Source organism: Erinaceus europaeus, chromosome 4, assembly GCF_950295315.1.
Source record: "Erinaceus europaeus chromosome 4, mEriEur2.1, whole genome shotgun sequence".
Classification (NCBI taxonomy): Eukaryota; Metazoa; Chordata; class Mammalia; order Eulipotyphla; family Erinaceidae; genus Erinaceus; species Erinaceus europaeus.
In genome coordinates this window covers 62,026,534-62,044,973 of record NC_080165.1, presented here as the reverse complement: position 1 = coordinate 62,044,973, position 18,440 = coordinate 62,026,534, and the positions used below count along the sequence as shown (strand labels likewise).

General features: G+C 37.8%; 1 protein-coding gene across 6 annotated transcripts in view; it reads left to right on the top strand.

Moving 5' to 3' along the window:
- The window catches only part of BTBD9 (BTB domain containing 9), a 551,044-nt gene that overhangs the window by 43,550 nt on the left and 489,054 nt on the right, over window positions 1-18,440 (top strand). For all 6 annotated transcript variants that reach the window (XM_060189736.1, XM_060189737.1, XM_060189740.1 and 3 more), the window contains exons 2-3: window positions 10,942-11,153; window positions 17,675-18,038. In XM_060189736.1, coding sequence (XP_060045719.1) covers window positions 10,969-11,153; window positions 17,675-18,038 — 549 coding nt within the window. In that variant the 5' untranslated portion in view covers window positions 10,942-10,968. The remainder of the gene's footprint in view (window positions 1-10,941; window positions 11,154-17,674; window positions 18,039-18,440) is intronic.

Below are 18,440 nucleotides of genomic sequence, written 5' to 3'. Positions count from 1 at the left end.
AGAGATTATAGTGAGAGAAAAAGAAGAAAAATACTGTCATAATTTATGACCATTTCCTCTAGATTATGCTCTGTAATGGTAGCAAATAAATATAAATCAAGATTTTTAGGTGGACTGTTTTCTCAGAGTTGATTTTTAAACATTTTAAGATAATGCCCAGGATATCGGGTTTAACAAACTGCATCAAAGTATACACAACAGAACATTTTTATAACATTTGCAAATGAAAAGCCAATTTCCTTTACACCAACAATAATGCAAATGTTCACTGTAGCCTTGCTACAAAGAAATTAAATTGTTGCAATTGATGATTTCACTGCTTTAATGGGAGTTCATGCTATAATAACCTTTATTAATTAGGAAAATATCCTGTAATTTAAATCTGGGCAAGAATATTACAGATCCATAAGTTGTCACTGAAGAAATTAAACAGAAATGGCTTGTCCTATATTTTCAAATATTATTACAGCTAATAACCTCTGCACTCATCATGACTTTCTCATTGTTTTCTGGCTCTAGGTACACTTATCTTCCTGCTTTCCATATACAGTTCATGCAGTTTCAGTGAAGTTGAGACCAATAAGACTTAGAATCTGAAAGGGATAGTTATATAAACTCTGAGATCTGTTAATGATAGCTATTTTTTAGATTTGTAATTTGTGACTTGTCATTCCCCAAAGGCATCTCATCTTTTCTAGTATTGTTTTATAAGGGAGTAACACAGTAGAACAAATGAGCTGAGAGACAGAGGGGAGGGTGGTTGGTGGTTGGATAATGTAGGCCTTTGAGTAACCATTCATAATTTAGTTTAATAGAATCTGTTAAGTTTCTGCACCTGAATCTCTTTCTAAAGTAGAAGTTCAAGAAGTTACTTTTTAGGGAAGTGAAGTCATTTCAGTTTTTGGGAAAACTAAAACAGAGTGAAGTTCACTTTGTTATTAATTTTATTCTAGGATACCTGAATGTTCTTATTTATTTGCAGACAATATGGAAAATATGGGAATCAGAAACAGAATCCTTTCTGATTTCTCCCATATTGCTTCATCATAGTTCTTAAAAATATGGCACCTTGACCCTCACATCAAAGATATATTTAGAGACTCAGCCCCCTGTTCATGGAAAATAAAAACAAGAATAAATGGGATTACATGAAACTAAAAGCTTCTACATACTGAAAGCAAACTATGCAAATATAACCAGGCAACTGAGTAAATGGGAGAAGATATTTATATACCACACATCAGACAGGCGACTGACATCAGATATCTGTACAGAATTGGTAAAGATATACAAAAGAAGCAAAAATAACCCAATAAAAAGTGGGTCAGTGGTCTGGGAGATGGTGCAGTCAATAAGGCATTGGACTGTCAAGCATGAGGTCCTGAGTTCAATCCCTGGTAGCACATGTACCAGAGTGATGTCTGGTTCTTTTTCTCTCTCCTCCTATCTTTCTCATTAATAAATAAATAAAACTTTTTTTTTAAAGTAGATAAAAAAACTAAACAGTATTTTTTTATTGTTGTTGTAGTTATTGTCGTTGTTGGATAGGACAGAGAGAAATGGAGAGAGGAGGGGAAGACAGAGAGGAGGAGAGAAAGATAGACACCTGCAGACCAGCTTCACCACCTGTGAAAGGATACCCTTGCAGGTGGGGGGCTGGGGGCTGGAACCGGGATCCTTGCACTTTGCAGACAGTTTTCTAAAGAAGAGATACACATGGAGAAATGCTTCACTTATCATCAGAGAAATGCAAATAAACTACACTGAGATACCATCTCACACCTGAGAGAGTCGTTTCCATCAACAAATTAGAAAATGAAAGGTGTTGGAGAGGTTGTGGAAAAAAGGGCACTCTGCTACACTGCCAGTGGGAATGCAAACTGGTACAGTCCTTTTGGGAGACTGTATGAACAATCTCTAAACATAAAAATGGAAGTACCTTATGACTCAGCAATACTGCTCTTAGGCATTTATTCAGTGGATATTCAAACACTAATTAGAAGGTACATATGCACCCCTATGTTCAAAGCTGAATTATTCACAATAGCCAAAGATTGGAAGCAGCCTAAATGTCCATCAGCAGATGACTGGCTAAAAAAGTTATTATATATATATATATATATATATATATATATATATATATATATATCCCATGGAATATTACTCTGCAATAAAGAAATGATATTGTTGTTTTTGACGGGCTGGCTTCACGGGCGGGTAACAGACAACCTGGGACTCATGGCTGGGTTGTACGCAGTATCTCTTTATTCATGCAGGATGCAGCACAATCTATACCAAGCTAAGCTAAACTAAACTACAAACAATCTTGTCCTTATAAATATACTAGCCCAGTAGGGTGGGAACAGGATGCGACGCAGAGAGGGTGGAGAGAAAAGTGACTGGTGAAAATCAGGCTATGACAAGGAGAGGGGACGGAGCAGGCAAGAATTCTACCACTAAACCACCAATGCCCTGGAGGGAGGGTGGTGCTTGTTAACAGAGGTTATGCAAATAGAATACAGTGTTATGTAAATAGAATGCAGGGGGGATTAAACCAAATGAAACAGAAGGGGTTTTTAAAAGCAGAATTAGAAGCATACCAACATGATATTATGTACTTTGGGGCAAAATGGATGGACTTGGAGGTGATTGTGCTTAGAAAAATAAGAGATGAAAGATAATTACTGGATGGTTTCACTCATGTGGTATCTAGAGATTTTTTTTTTTTTTAAAAAATCCATACAAAACAGAAGCAAACAAACTGCAAGACTTGTGAGAACTATGGTGGTTATATTTGGGAGGTTGGAGGGTAGGAATCTGGGACTTTTGTGATGGGTTTGGTGTGAAAATATACATTGTAATCTTATAATTTTGTATCATATTATTGATAACAAATAAATTAAAATAAAATCTGGGACCATAGTTGGTCAAGTTTTGAATTTGCTATTTATTTTCTGTGTGCTTGGACAAGTTGCCTAATCTTGACCGTCTCATTTCTATCTAACATAGGAATATAAAAGGTACCTACTGAATCCAGCTTTTTAAAAAAATATATTCTATAAGACGATGTATATCAGATATTTAGATTCTGCCTGACTTGTAGTATGCCCTTGATAAGTAATAACTTTATTTTATTTTTTCTTTATAAATTTCCCCCTCATATTAAAATGATTTGTGAGATTGTATGTTAATAGTAGTGGATATTAACACCATTCCCACCACCAAAGATCTGTGTCCTTCCGCCCTCCCCACCCAGTGAAGTTGAACATCTACCCTCAACCTCTACCCAGAGAGTTTTAGTTTGGTGCCCTACTCCAAACTCAGTCAGATAAATAATAGCTTTAAATGAGAAGTAGTTTCTTTTTCAAAATATTTATTTATTTATTCTCTTTTGTTGTCCTTGTTTTATTATTGTAGTTATTATTGTTGTTATTGATGTTGTTGTTGTTGGATAGGACAGAGAGAAATGAGGAGCGGAGGGGAAGATAGAGAGAGAGAGAGAGAGAGTGATAGACATCTGCTGACCTGCTTTACCACCTGTGAAGCGACTCCCTTGCAGGTGGGGAGCTGGGGCTTGAACTGAGATGGATAGTCCTTGTGCTTTGCGCCACGTGCGCTTAACCAGCTGTGCTACCAGACTCCCAAGTGAGAAGTAGTTTCTGTGTCCCAAGTGTAAAATGTTACCAAATTGTAATTTATATTTGCTTCTGTCTTTTTTTATTTAACTCATATTAATTAAATAGTGATTTATATGACTACAAATTAATAGGAGTGTACATAAACATCATTCCCACCACCAAAAGACTATGTTCCATTCCACACCCCCCCACCTCCCTGTGAAGCTGAACATCCACCCTCACACTCGGTGAGGGTGGATGTTCTGCTTCTATATCTAAATGGCCAACAGATTACCCACTCCCATCACTTTACTGGGGGTTGTTAGTGGTTTACAGTACACTTATTGACATATGGGTATAATTTCTCACCTCCCTGTGATAAGTGTCCTATTCCACCATCCTACACCAGGACCCCAATACCCCCTCTACTGCTCCTCCCACTCCTCCAGAGTCCTGTGTTTAGTACAATCAGGTATTTATTTATTCAGCATATATATATATATATATATAAATTATTTAAAAAAGGAGACATTAACAAAACCATAGGATAAGAGGGGTACAACTCCACACAGTTTCCATCACTAGATCACTGTATCCCATCTCCTCCCCTGATAGCTTTCCTATTCTTTATTCCTATGGGAGTATTGACCCAAGGTCATTGTGGGATGCAGAAGGTGGAATGTCTGGCTTCTGTAATTGCTTCCCGGCTGAACATGGGCATTGACAGGCCGATCCATACTCCCAGTCTGCCTCTTTCTTTCCTTAGTAAGGTGGGGCTCTTGCGAAGCAGAGCTCCAGGACACATTGGTGGGGTCCTCTGTCCAGGGAAGTCTGGTCGGCATCATTCATCAAATATTTTAATGCCTTTTGTGTGAAAGCTTATCATTAGAAATTATGTATAATTCACATGCTTTGAATAGTCCAAATTTGGAGTCACTTTCTTATAAGATCTGACTACTAGGAGTGAAGAGAGAACATGTAGAAAAGTAAGCAGACTTATTGGTAAACCTGATACTGTACTGGAACTTGTGAGAACTTGAACTTCATCCCTGTCTTTTTTAGGGAATTTCTACTCTTTTTCTACAGCCATGAAGATTATGAAATAAAGCCAATGTCAGTCTAAATATTAAATATTACTAAACCTTAATTTTACTTCATTTTTCTAGGTCAGGGATGGGGAATCTTTTTTTTCTGCCCAGGCCTATTTGTAGATTTATAACATCTTTTGCGCACTATACTTAAAAATTAGAACTCAGGGGCTGGGAGGTGGCTCAGCGGGTTAAGTGCATGGACCAGCATAAGATCCAGGTTCAAACTTCTGGCTCCCCACCTGCAATGGGATGGGGGCTCTCTTCACAAGTGGTAAAGCAGGTCTTCAGGTGTCTTTCTTTCCCCCTCTCTGTCTTCCACTCCTTTCTTGATTTCTCTCTGTCCTATCCAATGACAGTAACAATAACAACGATAAACAACAAGGGCAACAAAAGAGAAAAAATAGCCTCCAGGAACAGTGGATTCATAAATACAGGCACCAAGTCCCAGCAATAACACTGGAGGTGAAAAAAAAAAAATTAGCATTCAAGGTGGCTATGAAAAAACTCCAGTTGACCTGGCAAGACCAGACCAAATGATTTTGTGGGCCAGAAGCTCCCCACCCGTTCTAGATTAAAGAAATTTATAAATGTGTTAAAATGTTATTCCCAAATCCCTGCTGTTTGCATTGCATACTCCTTGAGCTGTGAGTACCACATTTTGAAGAACGAGTAGCTGATTATTTGGCTATTCACTTTTTTTTTTTCTGATACAACATTATAACCTAATTTTCTGAGTTCCTGCTAATTTAATACTCTGTTTAGTATAGTTTTTTTTTTTGGTGTGATTCTTTTTTTGTTTGTTTGTTTTTTGCCTTCAGGATTCTTGCTGGGGCTCGGTATAACGAATCCACTGCTCCTGGAGACCATTTTTCCCCTTTTGTTGTCCTTGTTGTTTTATCATTGTTGTGGTTATTTTTACTGTTGTTGTTGCTGTCGTTGAATAGGACAGAGAGAAATCGAGAGAGGAGGGAAGACAGAGAGGGGGAGAGAAAGACACTTGCAGACGTGCTTCACCGCCTGTGAAGTAACTCTCCTGCAGGTGGGGAGCTGGGGGCTCAAACTGGGGTCCTTACACCAGTCCTTGCGCTTTGCACCATGTGCGTTTAGCCTACTGCACTACTGCCCAACTCCCTTTGGTATGATTCTTAATGGAAGATAACTGTATTTGACTTTCTAATAATCATCATGTCCTTCTGGTTCTAAAATTGGCATCATTTGTCATTTATCTTACTCAGTAGACAGGAGGTTTTTCAACAGTAGCAGCTTTATCTTTTATTAACCTTTGTGGCTTCTATCACCTAGCACTGGGTTTGTATCATAGAGAGTGCCAAATAAATATTTTTTGAATGAATTGTGTACACATTAAGAAACAGTTTGTTCCTTGACAAAGAGATGGAGAATTGATGTGGTAAATGGTGTTACATACATTCAATAGGATAATCTTGTCAAATATTTTTATTATGATATTGTTTGTATTTCAAGCTGAGGATATCTATAAACAGTTACTTACAAGCAGAATCACAGTGTGACAAGAATTTGGTGGTGGATGACTGTTAAAAATCATTTACCCATTCCAAGGGGAACAAAAAGACATTTTAGGAATCCTTGGGCTAGAAAATGCCTCTAGTGCACTCTAGTCATATTTCTCACTGTAGCACCAACTGGCTGGGTGATGACTCTTTTGTTAGGCTTAGAATTGGATTTGAAGAATACTAGCATCAAGGTTACAACTACAAGCCTGATTAGTCTGCACCTGTTTGTTCAGACTTTTTTTTTTTTTTGTGAGAAGGTTAGAATATGCATAAAGAAACAAAAAAGGTGAAGTATCCTTCCCAGGAGAAAGTAGGATGTGATTTTTTTTTTCTTTTTGAGCATGTTTAAGATGCAGTCAGGACATCACTTGTCTCCCCAAGCGATATTAATTTAAAGTTTAAGGAATACTGCTTCAAATTACACACCACATGGGTACCAAGAGCAGAAAGAAATTGCTAAACCATATGCTTGTAAATGCCATCTCTTTCCTCAAGAGAAATATCATTTATATTTTGCAATTAAAGAGCAGAAGGCCTTTTTCGCCCATAAAGACCTTTCAGTCAGGAGCTATGTGGGGCAGAAAGGGCTACCCAGGGGAGAGTTATATAGTATTCAAGGACTCTCTGGCATCTCCACCTGGTGGAACTCTGCTCTGTGCCTGTTTTTTGATTAAACTCTAGAGACCAAACTTTAATTCTTAAAAAACATAGTGAGCTGTTGTTAAAATAAGAATTTTAAGTAGTTCTGCTGGAAGTGAGTTTTAAAATTTGATATTTGGTCAACTTTGTTTTTCAGACTCCTTAACAGGCAATTATAACATTACAACATTGTGAACTACATATGGTGCTCTCCCTTTATTGATAGACATTGTATATTACTTTGGTTAGAAAAATGGATGTGCGCTTCTCAATGCATAATAAACAGTCAGTAACCCTGAACATTTCAGTATGGCTGCTGTAGTTATTTATTATTTTATTTTTGATGTATTTGAATTCATAAAAGTCAACTAACCAATACACATGGTATAATTTCTGTACCACCACCTCCAGTAAATAAGTCCACATGAAGTAAACAGTGTTGTGAAAGGTGCTATCCAGGTTAAGATATTCTTGCCTTCTCTTAAGAGTTAAGTCTCTGTTCTCCCTGCCTTCCTAGTTCTTTCCTTCCTTCCACCTTGAAGGAGCAGCATGAATAGATTACCCTTGCCCTTCCTTTCAACATCAGCAAATTTAGACTTTGGGATGCTTAGCAGGAGCAAATCCTCAACTCTTTGAGACTGAGAAATGTCATACTAAAAATTTCTCAGGTGAATGTTTAGTTAAAATGTACAGCAGGTTAAAGCATAGTGCGTTAAGCGCACATAGCGCAAAGGGCAAGGACTGGTGTAAGGATCCGGTTGGAGCCCAGTACTCCCCACCTGGGGGGCGGGGGAGGGGGCGCTTCACAGGCGGTGAAGCAGGTCTGCAGGTGTCTTTCTCTCCCCTTCTCTGTCTTTCCGTTCTCTCTCAATTTCTCTCTGTCCTATCCAACAACAACGAGAGCAATAACAACGATAATAAGGGCAACAAGAGGGAAAGAATAGCCTCTAGGAGCAGTGGATTCGTAGTGCAGGCACTGAGCCCCAGTGATAACCTTGGAGGCAATATTATATATATTAGATAGGTTGTCGTAGTGGCCCATGCTACTCAGGTATCTTACATTCATTACCTTTTGCCTGTCCTAGGGTAATGAATTTTTTGTCCTTGCCTTCAAGTGTTAATTAATTTTTACCTGTGGAGATTATATATATCCCTTCTGCTTATCATTCTGTCTTAGTCACTAAATCAGGCACTACTGATTGTGACAATTAAAATACTTGCTATTCTGTACACATGCTAATTTAGATTGTAATTTTATCAATACTTGCCAGATTTATAGAAATATTGGCTAATAGTTTTACTGCAACTCAAACTTTTTTTTTAATCCTTTTTTTATTCTATTTTTTTCTTTATCATTTTATGGGGGAGGTAATGGTTTATAGTACAGTTGCTGACACATGGATTACAAGTTCTCATATCTTGGTAATAGTTGTCTACAAAACACTCTTGGGAGTGGAGGGGGGACAAAAAAAAAACAAAGAGCAAAAAAAAAAAAAAAACCACAAAACACTTTCACTCCTAACTTAGGTCCTTTCCCACCATTATATACAAGTCTTTTTGCATAACCATTATGTTATCTACCCCTGCTGCAATTTATTATTACTATTATTTATTATTACCAGGCCACTGTTCATATGTACCAGTCTTATTACATCTCAAACATGCTTTTATTTTTTTTTAAATATCTGATTTTATTATATGCCGCGGACCACCACAGTGGATGAGCAGCAGAAGGGTCAGGGGTCTTGAAGGCAACCTCCCAGGTGGGTCAGGAGTCGGCGTGAGGGAGAACAGATAGACACCACAGTCTATTGGAGGGTTAATCTGGACTCATTTTAATAGTGAAACTGCATTAGCTTTTATACTTTTTTCAGGTTACATTCAGGTTGCCTAGACAACTAGCTCATAAAGAAGAAGGAATAAACATCATAGTCTTGTGGCTTTGGCAAGCTACATGTTACTCCCCTATAACTGTAAAGAATGGAACAATGCTTTGTATCGTCCTGTATAACTGTAAAGAATGGAACAATGCTTTGTATCGTCCTGTTGTCAGGGGAGGTCATACTCAGAATCGTTTTAGACTTTTGCTGAGGGCCATCTCTACCATTAATCTTCTATCGCGGGCATACAGATCTTTGCCTAGTCGTGGACCACTGCTCATCTAGGTCTGGTACAGCTTAACTATTAATCTTTCTTTGTTTCAATACATCAACTTGTACCAGGGAGGCCTCAATCTCTGTATTCTTTCTTTGGGGGTCAGGTCATAACATGACTTCTTTTGTCCATCTATGTTGACCCACCTTCTCCACTTTCATAATGTAACTTTCAAATATGCCCCTGTGTAAGGGAGAGGGGGTGCTTCTGACTCTCCATTTCCATCAGGCACTGCCAAAGCATTATTAATCAATTGTGACAGTATAATTATTTGTAACAATAACGGGGGGAGAATGCGTCGTCCCACTCTTGTCCTTCTGCCCAGCTTCCTTGAAGTCTGAATGCAGGTCCAGAGGAGATGACCCAGTCAGGCTCCCTGGCGTTCGGGTTGGGGGCGCCGCAATTATATTTTTAAAAATCACCTGATGGGGAGGTTAATGGTTTACAGTACAGGTGTTGACACATGGGTATAGTTTCTCATCTCCCTCTGATGGTTGTCTCTAATACACTTTCACCCCAAGTTTGGCCCTTCCCCTCCATTACACATCAGAATCCCACCCCAGCTCACTTGTTGCCCTCTTTCCTCAGAGTTCTTTGCTTTGGTGCTATACACCAAATCTAGTCCAAGTGTTTTGTGTTTTTCCTTTCTGTCCTTGTTTCTTAAATTCTACCTGTCAGTGAGATAATCTGGTATTTGTCTTTTTCTTTTTGACTTGAGGGAATCATGTTAAGTGAGATAAAATATGCCTTTAATAAAAATTTAAACATTACATGATTATGTTAATTATGTAAAAATTTCCCACAACCCTGATCCATTGGGTTACCCTTGTTAATTTGTTTGCTTTTAGGATTTTTACTGAAATACTGTTCAGTAGCATGAATATATTTGTAGAATATATATTTGTGTGTGTGTGCTTGTACGCACACATGTACACACACGTACACACACATACTTTTCAGGGATGGGCAGTGGCACACCCCGTTGAGCACACATGTTGCCATGTGTAAGGATCTGGATTTGAGCTCCTGCTTCCACCTGTAGGGGAAAGCATCATGAGTAGTGAAGCATAGGTGCCTCTCTTTCATTCTCCTTCTCAACCTCCTCTCCCTTCCCAGTTTCTAGCTGTCCTACCTAACAAAAGAAAGAAAGAAAGAAAGAAAGAAAGGAAGAAAGAAAGAAAGAAAGAAAGAAAGAAAGAAGTAAAGAAAGGAAAAAATGTAGGAAGGAAAAAGGCCATTGGGAGCAGTGGATTCATAGTATAGGCCCCAGTAGTAACACTTATAGTAAATAAACAAACAAATAAATAAATATGTTTACTTTTATTTGATGTCAGTAGCATTCACTTTATTCTTTTAAAATCATTGTAGGGATGAGGATACAACATAATGGTTTTGTAGAAAACTTCCACGCTCCTTAGCAAACTGATCCTATACCTGGGAGAAAAAGAACACAAATAATATGTTTTGCAATCCTTCATTCTTGGACCTCAGTAAAAGGGTACCAAGTAATTGGAACATAACTAATTCTGATGGATGTTTAGAAATGTATGTTGTACATGCACAGTCTAGTTGTTGAATTCCATTTTTCTTGAGGTATTAGTAAATATACATAGAGACCTATATTTAGGAAGTTATCTATCAACAGATTGTAATGGCTTCCATTGTTCTTAGTGTTTGGAGACCCTGCATTTTGGTTTTCCTAATCTGTTAATACCCATTGGGGGTAGTAGAGTTAATGGAAGTAGGCCGAATTGCTTCCCTGAACAAGTGGAAAAATACTTGTAATGATAAAATCTTTCATGTATGATTTTTGTTTTCAAAAGTACTATAGGTTTTGACATAGCTCTGTATATGGTATGCCATTTTCTCCCATCCCCAATTAACTTTCATTCCTTCTTTATGTAATAGATCAGCGACTACCGTCTATTCTACAAGATGAGTAACAGCCACCCTCTTCGGCCCTTTACTGCAGTGGGGGAAATTGATCATGTGCACATTTTATCTGAACATATTGGTGCTTTGTTGATTGGGGAAGAATATGGTGATGTCACCTTTGTTGTGGAAAAGAAACGTTTTCCTGCTCACAGGGTAATTTTAGCAGCAAGGTGCCAGTATTTTCGGTAAGTATATAATGATTTTTGAAAATTCTTGTAGATTTGTAGAAAGCGCTATAGTTTCTACTCTTTAAAAATATGTAACTAGGCATAATGACGCTTTCTAGCAATTGTTCAACTCAACGTCTATAAGAATTTCATCTTTGGGGCTGGGTGGTGGCGCATCTGGTTAAGTGTATGTATTAACAATGTTAGCACAAGGACCCAGGCGCAAGTCCCTGGTTCCTACCTGCAGGTGGCACACTTCATGAGCAGTGAAGCAGGACTGCAGGTCTCAATCTAATCTAATCTAATCTAATCTAATCTAATCTAATCTAATCCAATCTATCTCTACTTCTAGCTCCTCTTCCTCTCAATTTCTCTTTGTTCTATCATAAAATAAAAAATAAAGTTAAATTATCTCTGTAGACTTTTTGTTATATTTTTTAACTTAACTTTTTCGTGGTCCGGGAGGTGGTGCAGTGGATAAAGCATTGGATTCTCAACCATGAAGCCCTGAGTTCAATCCCTGGCAGCACATGTACCAGAGTGATGTCTGACTCTTTCTCTCCTATCTTTCTCATGAATAAATAAATTAAAAAAAAAAAACTTCTTCTAGGACCATCTTACAGTTATTGGGTTAAAAGGATTCCCATGCTAGACTGTACTCACCCACTTTTCAAGGTCTCAGTAATTCTCAGGTTGATTTTTTTTTTTTGTAATGAAATTTAATTTATTGGCAGATATGGCTATTATTTATGTAGACTTTTTACTGAACATGTATAACTCTTAGTTTAGTTTACCAAGGTCTGGAAGCTATACTGTAGTCATCTCAACAGATCTATATCTAAGATGTACAGCTTGATGACCACCCAAATTCAAAGGAAATTTATTTACTGAGACTAAGCTTCATAGTTAGAAGGAAATGGAACAAAGTATGCATTTAACTAATGTAATTTTTTTTTACTTACATATAGCTATTGTTTCTTAGTCAAACTCTTTAATTTCCACAGATATAGATATTAAACTGAGTATAATTACTCTACATTTTTCATTTTCATTTTTTCCCCATTTCTTATTGAAGGGTTAATGGTTTTACAGTGCAGTTGCTAACACATGGATACAATTGCTCATCTCCCCCTGCATCATGTAACAGGACCTAAAAGTTCTCTCTACACCCTCCTTTTTCATCCCCAGAGTCCTTTGCTTTCACTTTGTGATTTCCCTCTCTGTTCTTATTTCTCATTTTACCTACTGTTAAAGGGGAATCATCACCATATTATTTACCGAGTGACAGCTTATTCTTGGTTAAATCCATAGTGCACATATATGAAAAGTAGATTTGCCTGAGAAACTCAGTATTTGAAAATGGTTGGAAAAAAAATTCACTTACATCTCAGTGAAAACTGCAGTCTGACTTTGATGATCAAAATTAACCAAGACACAACAGACACACAAACTAAACCAAAAACAAGACAGCAACACCTAGAGCCACACATGTCATAAATTTGTAGTAAATGTATCTCTAGGAAATAGGAAATAGTTACTTTTTTTTTAACTACCAGGGTTATCACTGGAACTCAGTACTGGCACTATGAATCCACAGCTCCTGGTAGCCATTTCATTTCCTCCCTCCCTATTTTATTTGATAGGATAGAGAGAAATTGAGAGGGGAGAGAGAAAGACACCTGCAGACCTAGTTGATGAAGCATCTCTGCTGCAGGTGGGGATCAGGAGGCTTGAACCTGGGTCCTTGCACTTAATACTCTGTGTGCTTAACAGGTGCGTCACCACCTGGCCCCCAGGAAATAGTTACACTTTAACTAGAATGCTTATAATGCCTCATACACATTTTTAGAACTTCCTATCTTTATTTATTTTAAAATATTTAAAATTTTTAAATTATCTTTATTTTTTGGATAGAGACAGCCAGAAATTTGAGAGGGAAGGTAGAGAGAGAGAGCAAGAGAAACAGAGAGACATCTGCAGCACTGCTCACCACTCACAAAGCTTTCCCTCTGCAGATGGGGACTGGAGGCTTGAACCTGGGCCCTTGCGCATTGTAACATGTGTGTTCAACCAGGTGTGCCACCACCCGGCTCCAGAACTTCCTATCTTTATATCACAGCTTACATATGATACACCACTATAGATGAAATCAGAAGCTTTGAAGAATACATTAAGAATTCTCGCTATACTCGCTTATTCCCTTTGTTCCACTCTGTAAGATACCTGGCACACTCTATAAGATACCTGGCATTGGTTTAGTCCCCCTGATCTCTGCACTCATTTTCTTTTTTCTTTTAAAGATTTTTTTTATTATTTATTATTCCCTTTTGTTGCCCTTGTTTTATTGTTGCAGTTACTGTTGTTGTCGTTGTTGTTGGATAGGAGAGAGGAGGGGAAGACAGAGGGTGGAGAGAAAGAGACACCTACAGACCTGCTTCACCAATTGTGTAGTGACACCCCTGCAGGTGGGAAGACAGGGGCTTGAACCGGGATCTTTACTCCGGTCCTTGCGCTTTGTGCCACCTGTGCGTAACCTGCTGCGCTACCGCCCGACTCCCACACACATTTTCTTTTATGTTTCTTCCCTTTTTATTATTTTTGGTTTACTTATTACTACTTTTTTTTTAAAAAAGATTTTATTTATTTATTAATGAGAAAGATAGAAGGAGAGAGAGAGAGAGAACCAGACATCACTCTGGTACATGTGCTGCCAGGGGGATTCAACTCAGTACCTCATGCTTGAAAGTTCAATGCTTTATCCACTATGCCACCTCCTGGACCACCTTATTACTACTTTTTAAAAGATATATTTGTTTATTAGTGATAAAGCAGGAAAGAGAGAGACCCAGAGTACTACTCTGCCTTATATGATGCCAGGAATTGAACTCTGTATCTCATACTTGAGAGTCCAGTGCTTTATCCACTATGCCACCTACCAGGCAGTTACCAATAACTATTAAAAAAAACTGCAGTTTGACTTCATTCTTTATTAAGTTGAAACTTTTCAATTTTATGTTTAATATCTGCTGACAGTTACTTTCAAAATAATTGGAGACATCTGTTTGTATAAAAGTAAAAGTAAAAAAAGTAGAAGTATAAAAGTAAAAGTCAGAGAATAGGGGTCATGCAAGAAAATCCCAATTCCTAACATTCTGACTACTGGACTAAGAGCACAAGGATTCCCTCCATATTTCCCGGAACTTTATCACCCTCCCAGGCCTTAGCATTCTTGTCTGTGCAGGGAAAATAATCAAAACTACTCAGCAAAAGATTCACAAACATCTGTCTTTAACTGACCAATCTATTCTTTTTTTAATTTCTTTATTGGGGAATCAATGTTTTACATTCAACAGTAAATACAGTAGTTTGTACATGCATAACATTTCTCAGTTTTCCATATAACAATACAATCCCCATTAGTTCCTCTGTCATCCTTCTTGTCCAATCTATTCTTAAAAATAAAATAACAACAACAACAAAAACTTAATTATATTCAGAGATTTGAAGACCATATTGAGTGAGAATGTACTCCCCTCACTCATTAATCTTATTCTTTATGTCTCTTTGTGAATACTGAACCTTTATTACATCAGATTACTTACTTTTTATTTATTTATATTTAATCTTTTTTTAAATTTTTGGATAGAGACAGAGAGAAATTGAGACGGGAGAGGAGGATAGAGAGAAAGAAACAGATAACCTTCATCACTCGTGAAGCTTTCCCCTTGCAGGTGGGGACCAGGGGTTTGAACCTGGGCCCCTGCACACTGTAATGTGTGTGCTTAACTAGATGCATCACTGCCTGGCCCCACATCTGATTACTTGTTAGAGTCATTACCAATGTTGTCGTGAGGTTTTTGATGATCCTAGTCATGAGCAAAGAAAATTTAAAAGCTTTAGCAGTTAGGAGAGGCCTGTCTATGTGCCATCATCTCACTTAGCAAGGAGAAGCTAACTGTACAGCTAGGGTTCATTTGCAGTATTCCAGGAGAACCTCATCAAAATTACAAAGTTTTAAAGATCCAGGTAAATGGCACTGATTACAGTAGAGTGGAGTGGATATTAGCAAGGTCACCCCTAGGATGGTGTTATTTAACACAATATTTTTAAGATCAGAGTTGGATGTTCTCTGGATTACTGAAAGCCTTCAAAGGTATTATTAGGCAGAGCATATGTTCAGAATGTTTGTGAATCTTTTGCTGAGTATTTTTGATTCTTTTCATTGCACAGACAAGAATGCTAAGTCCTGGGAGGGTGATAAAGTTCCAGGAAATATGGAGGGAATCCTTGTGCTTTAGTCCAGTAGTCAGAATGTTAGGAATTGGGATTTTCTTGCATGACCCCTTATTCTCTGACTTTCACTTTTATACATTTCCTTTACTATACTATATTTTCTGCATTCCTATCTTGACCTGTTCTGGCTGTCCTTTCTTTCCTGATGGATCAGAGGTATAATAAGTTTAGACTGTTCATCCTAGAGCAATGGTAGTAGAAATTCAAATTCATTACCTGACTGCATTGTCTAGTTTTTATTTTTTTAGATGAGATCAGCAATAATATAGGGATTTTTTTTTTAATCTGAAAAAGTGCTGAAAGACAAGAAGGTAAAATAACCCATAATTCTATCACCAATTTCATTTTTAATTTATAAAATAGCAGATAAGTCCTTTCTCTCCCGGCCATCTATTTCACCCCCCAGAGACAATGGGTATTCACATATAAATATTGGTTATGTACTTTCTCTTTCTCCCTTGCCTCCCTTTCTCTCTCTCTCTCTTTTTCTTTCTTTATTTCTTAATTCCTTCCTTCCTCCCTCCCTCCCTCCCTCCCCCCTTCCTTCCTTCCTTCCTTCCTTCCTTCCTTCCTTCCTTCCTTCCTTCCTTCCTTCCTTTCCCTCCTTCCCTCCCTCCCTCTCTCTCTCTCTTTCTTTCTTTCTTTCTCTCTTTCTCTCCTTTTCTTCTTACTTTTTTTCACCAGAATACTGCTCAGCTCTGATGGTGCAGGGGGTTGAGTCTGGGACCTTGGAGGCTTAGGCATGAGAGTCTTTCTGCTATCTCTCCCACCCTATGCACTACTTTTTTCGAGGTAATATGTGTCTGCAATTTGACTTACCTACAATATTATGCACTTTTCCCAATGAGTTTATTTATTTTTACATAACACCACTTAGTTTTGGTTATTGGTGGTGCTAGAGATTGAACCTGGGACAAATTGCATTCAAGTCCTGTACCCCACCTATGTGCTATTTCTCTAAATCTCTAGTGCAGGTTTTACTGATCTCTCATCTTTCTAATGACTGCATAGAGTGTGTATATCAGTTTTTTCTATCATATTCTTATTTATGGACATTTAAGATTTCCCCCAGTGTGTCAATGTATTTCTTATGCATTTATATTCACCTTTCTATATTATTTCTCATGTGTGTATATATATGTTACTTATTGGATAGAGATAGAGAGAAATCAAGAGGGGAGGGAGAGAGAAGGAGAGATACCTGCAGTACTACTTCGCTACTCATGAAGTTTTGCAGCTGCAGGTGGGAACCAGGGGATTGAACTTGGGTCCTTGCCAAGGGTGGTAGCATATGTGCTCAACCATGTGTGTCACTGCCCTAGTCCTATTTATTTGTTTTGAGAGAAGGAGAGAGAGAGACAGACAGACAGAAACAGACAGAGACAGGCAAAGAGCACTGTTCAGCTCTGGTTTATGGTTATACTGGGGGATTGAACCTGGAACCTCAGAGCCTTAGGCAGGAAAGTCTTTTGCATAACCATTATTCCATCTTCTCAGTCCATTGTATTATTTATCTAGAATTGAATTTTAACCATAAAGTTACTGAGTTGAAGACTGTACATTTTAGATTTGAATAGATACTAATGATTTTCTGAAAAAAGCAGTGTTCACTTACACTCTAAAGCAGTGCATGAAAGAGTATTTTTTTCTGTTGTGTTTGCAAGCTGTTAATAGACTTTTACCGTTCTGACACAGTGACCAGGAAATGACACCTGGTTTTAATTTTTTTATACCCTAGTTATACCTTTTCCTATATAAGTTTACTTTTTAAAGTACCATATTAACCACTAACATTTTCATGATGATTTCCCTGTTACCCTCAAAAGTACATTTTTCACTTTAATGTGTGTCTGTTATATATATATCTTGTTTTCTTAGGATATAGCATTAGATCAGCTGTTTATGGAATTAATTCACAGTAGTTTTAAACTGATTTTTCTTATGGTCCAGGAGGTGGTTCAATGGCTAGAGCATTGAGCTTGAAAGCATGAGGTCCTGAGTTCAATCTCTAGCAATTCATCAGGGTTCTACATTTCTCTCCTTCTTTATTGTGTTAATAAATAAATCTTAAAATATAAAAGTAATTTTTCTTACTGTCTCTAAGAGAACTATTTTAAATGATTACATCACGCTTTTCTACCTTTAATTTTGTGTCAATAAAGATGTGTAATGTTGATAATCACTGCTTCATAATTTTGTGAATAGTCTTGCTTGAAGTTTTCCTCCTATGTCTCTTTGCTGTACAGAGCACTGCTATATGGTGGCATGCGAGAATCTCAGCCTGAAGCAGAAATCCCTCTCCAAGACACTACTGCAGAAGCATTCACAATGCTACTTAAATACATCTACACTGGGCGAGCAACGCTGACAGATGAAAAGGAGGAGGTGCTACTGGACTTTCTGAGCCTGGCTCATAAATATGGATTTCCAGAGCTGGAGGATTCTACCTCTGAGTACCTCTGCACCATACTTAACATTCAGAATGTCTGTATGACTTTTGATGTTGCCAGTCTTTACTCACTTCCCAAGTTAACTTGTATGTGCTGCATGTTTATGGACAGAAATGCTCAGGAGGTGCTCTCCAGTGAAGGTTTCCTCTCCCTTTCTAAGGTTTGTCATTGTCTACAAGTAATTTAGGTATCTGCATTGTTTTATTTATAATATGTATAGGAGTAACAATAGAGGAATAAACAGTAGATTAAGAATTTTTAAGAAATCAACTGACTATTAGAAGTTGTTTGTCTAGCCACCTGTATTTGGGTACAGGGACTCTAGGTCATGTAAGAGAATAGTCAATTGCTTCAGTTTTGTTTTTGTTTTGACTTCAGGCTTATTGCCGGGGCTCGGTGCCTGCACCAGGAATCCACTGCTCCTGGAGACCATTTTTTTCCCCTTTTGTTGCCTTTGTTGTTTCATCATTGTTGTGGTTATTATTATTGTTGTCGTTGTTGCTATAGTTGGATAGTACAGGGAGAAATGGAGAAAGGAGGGGAGACAGAGGGGGAGAGAAAG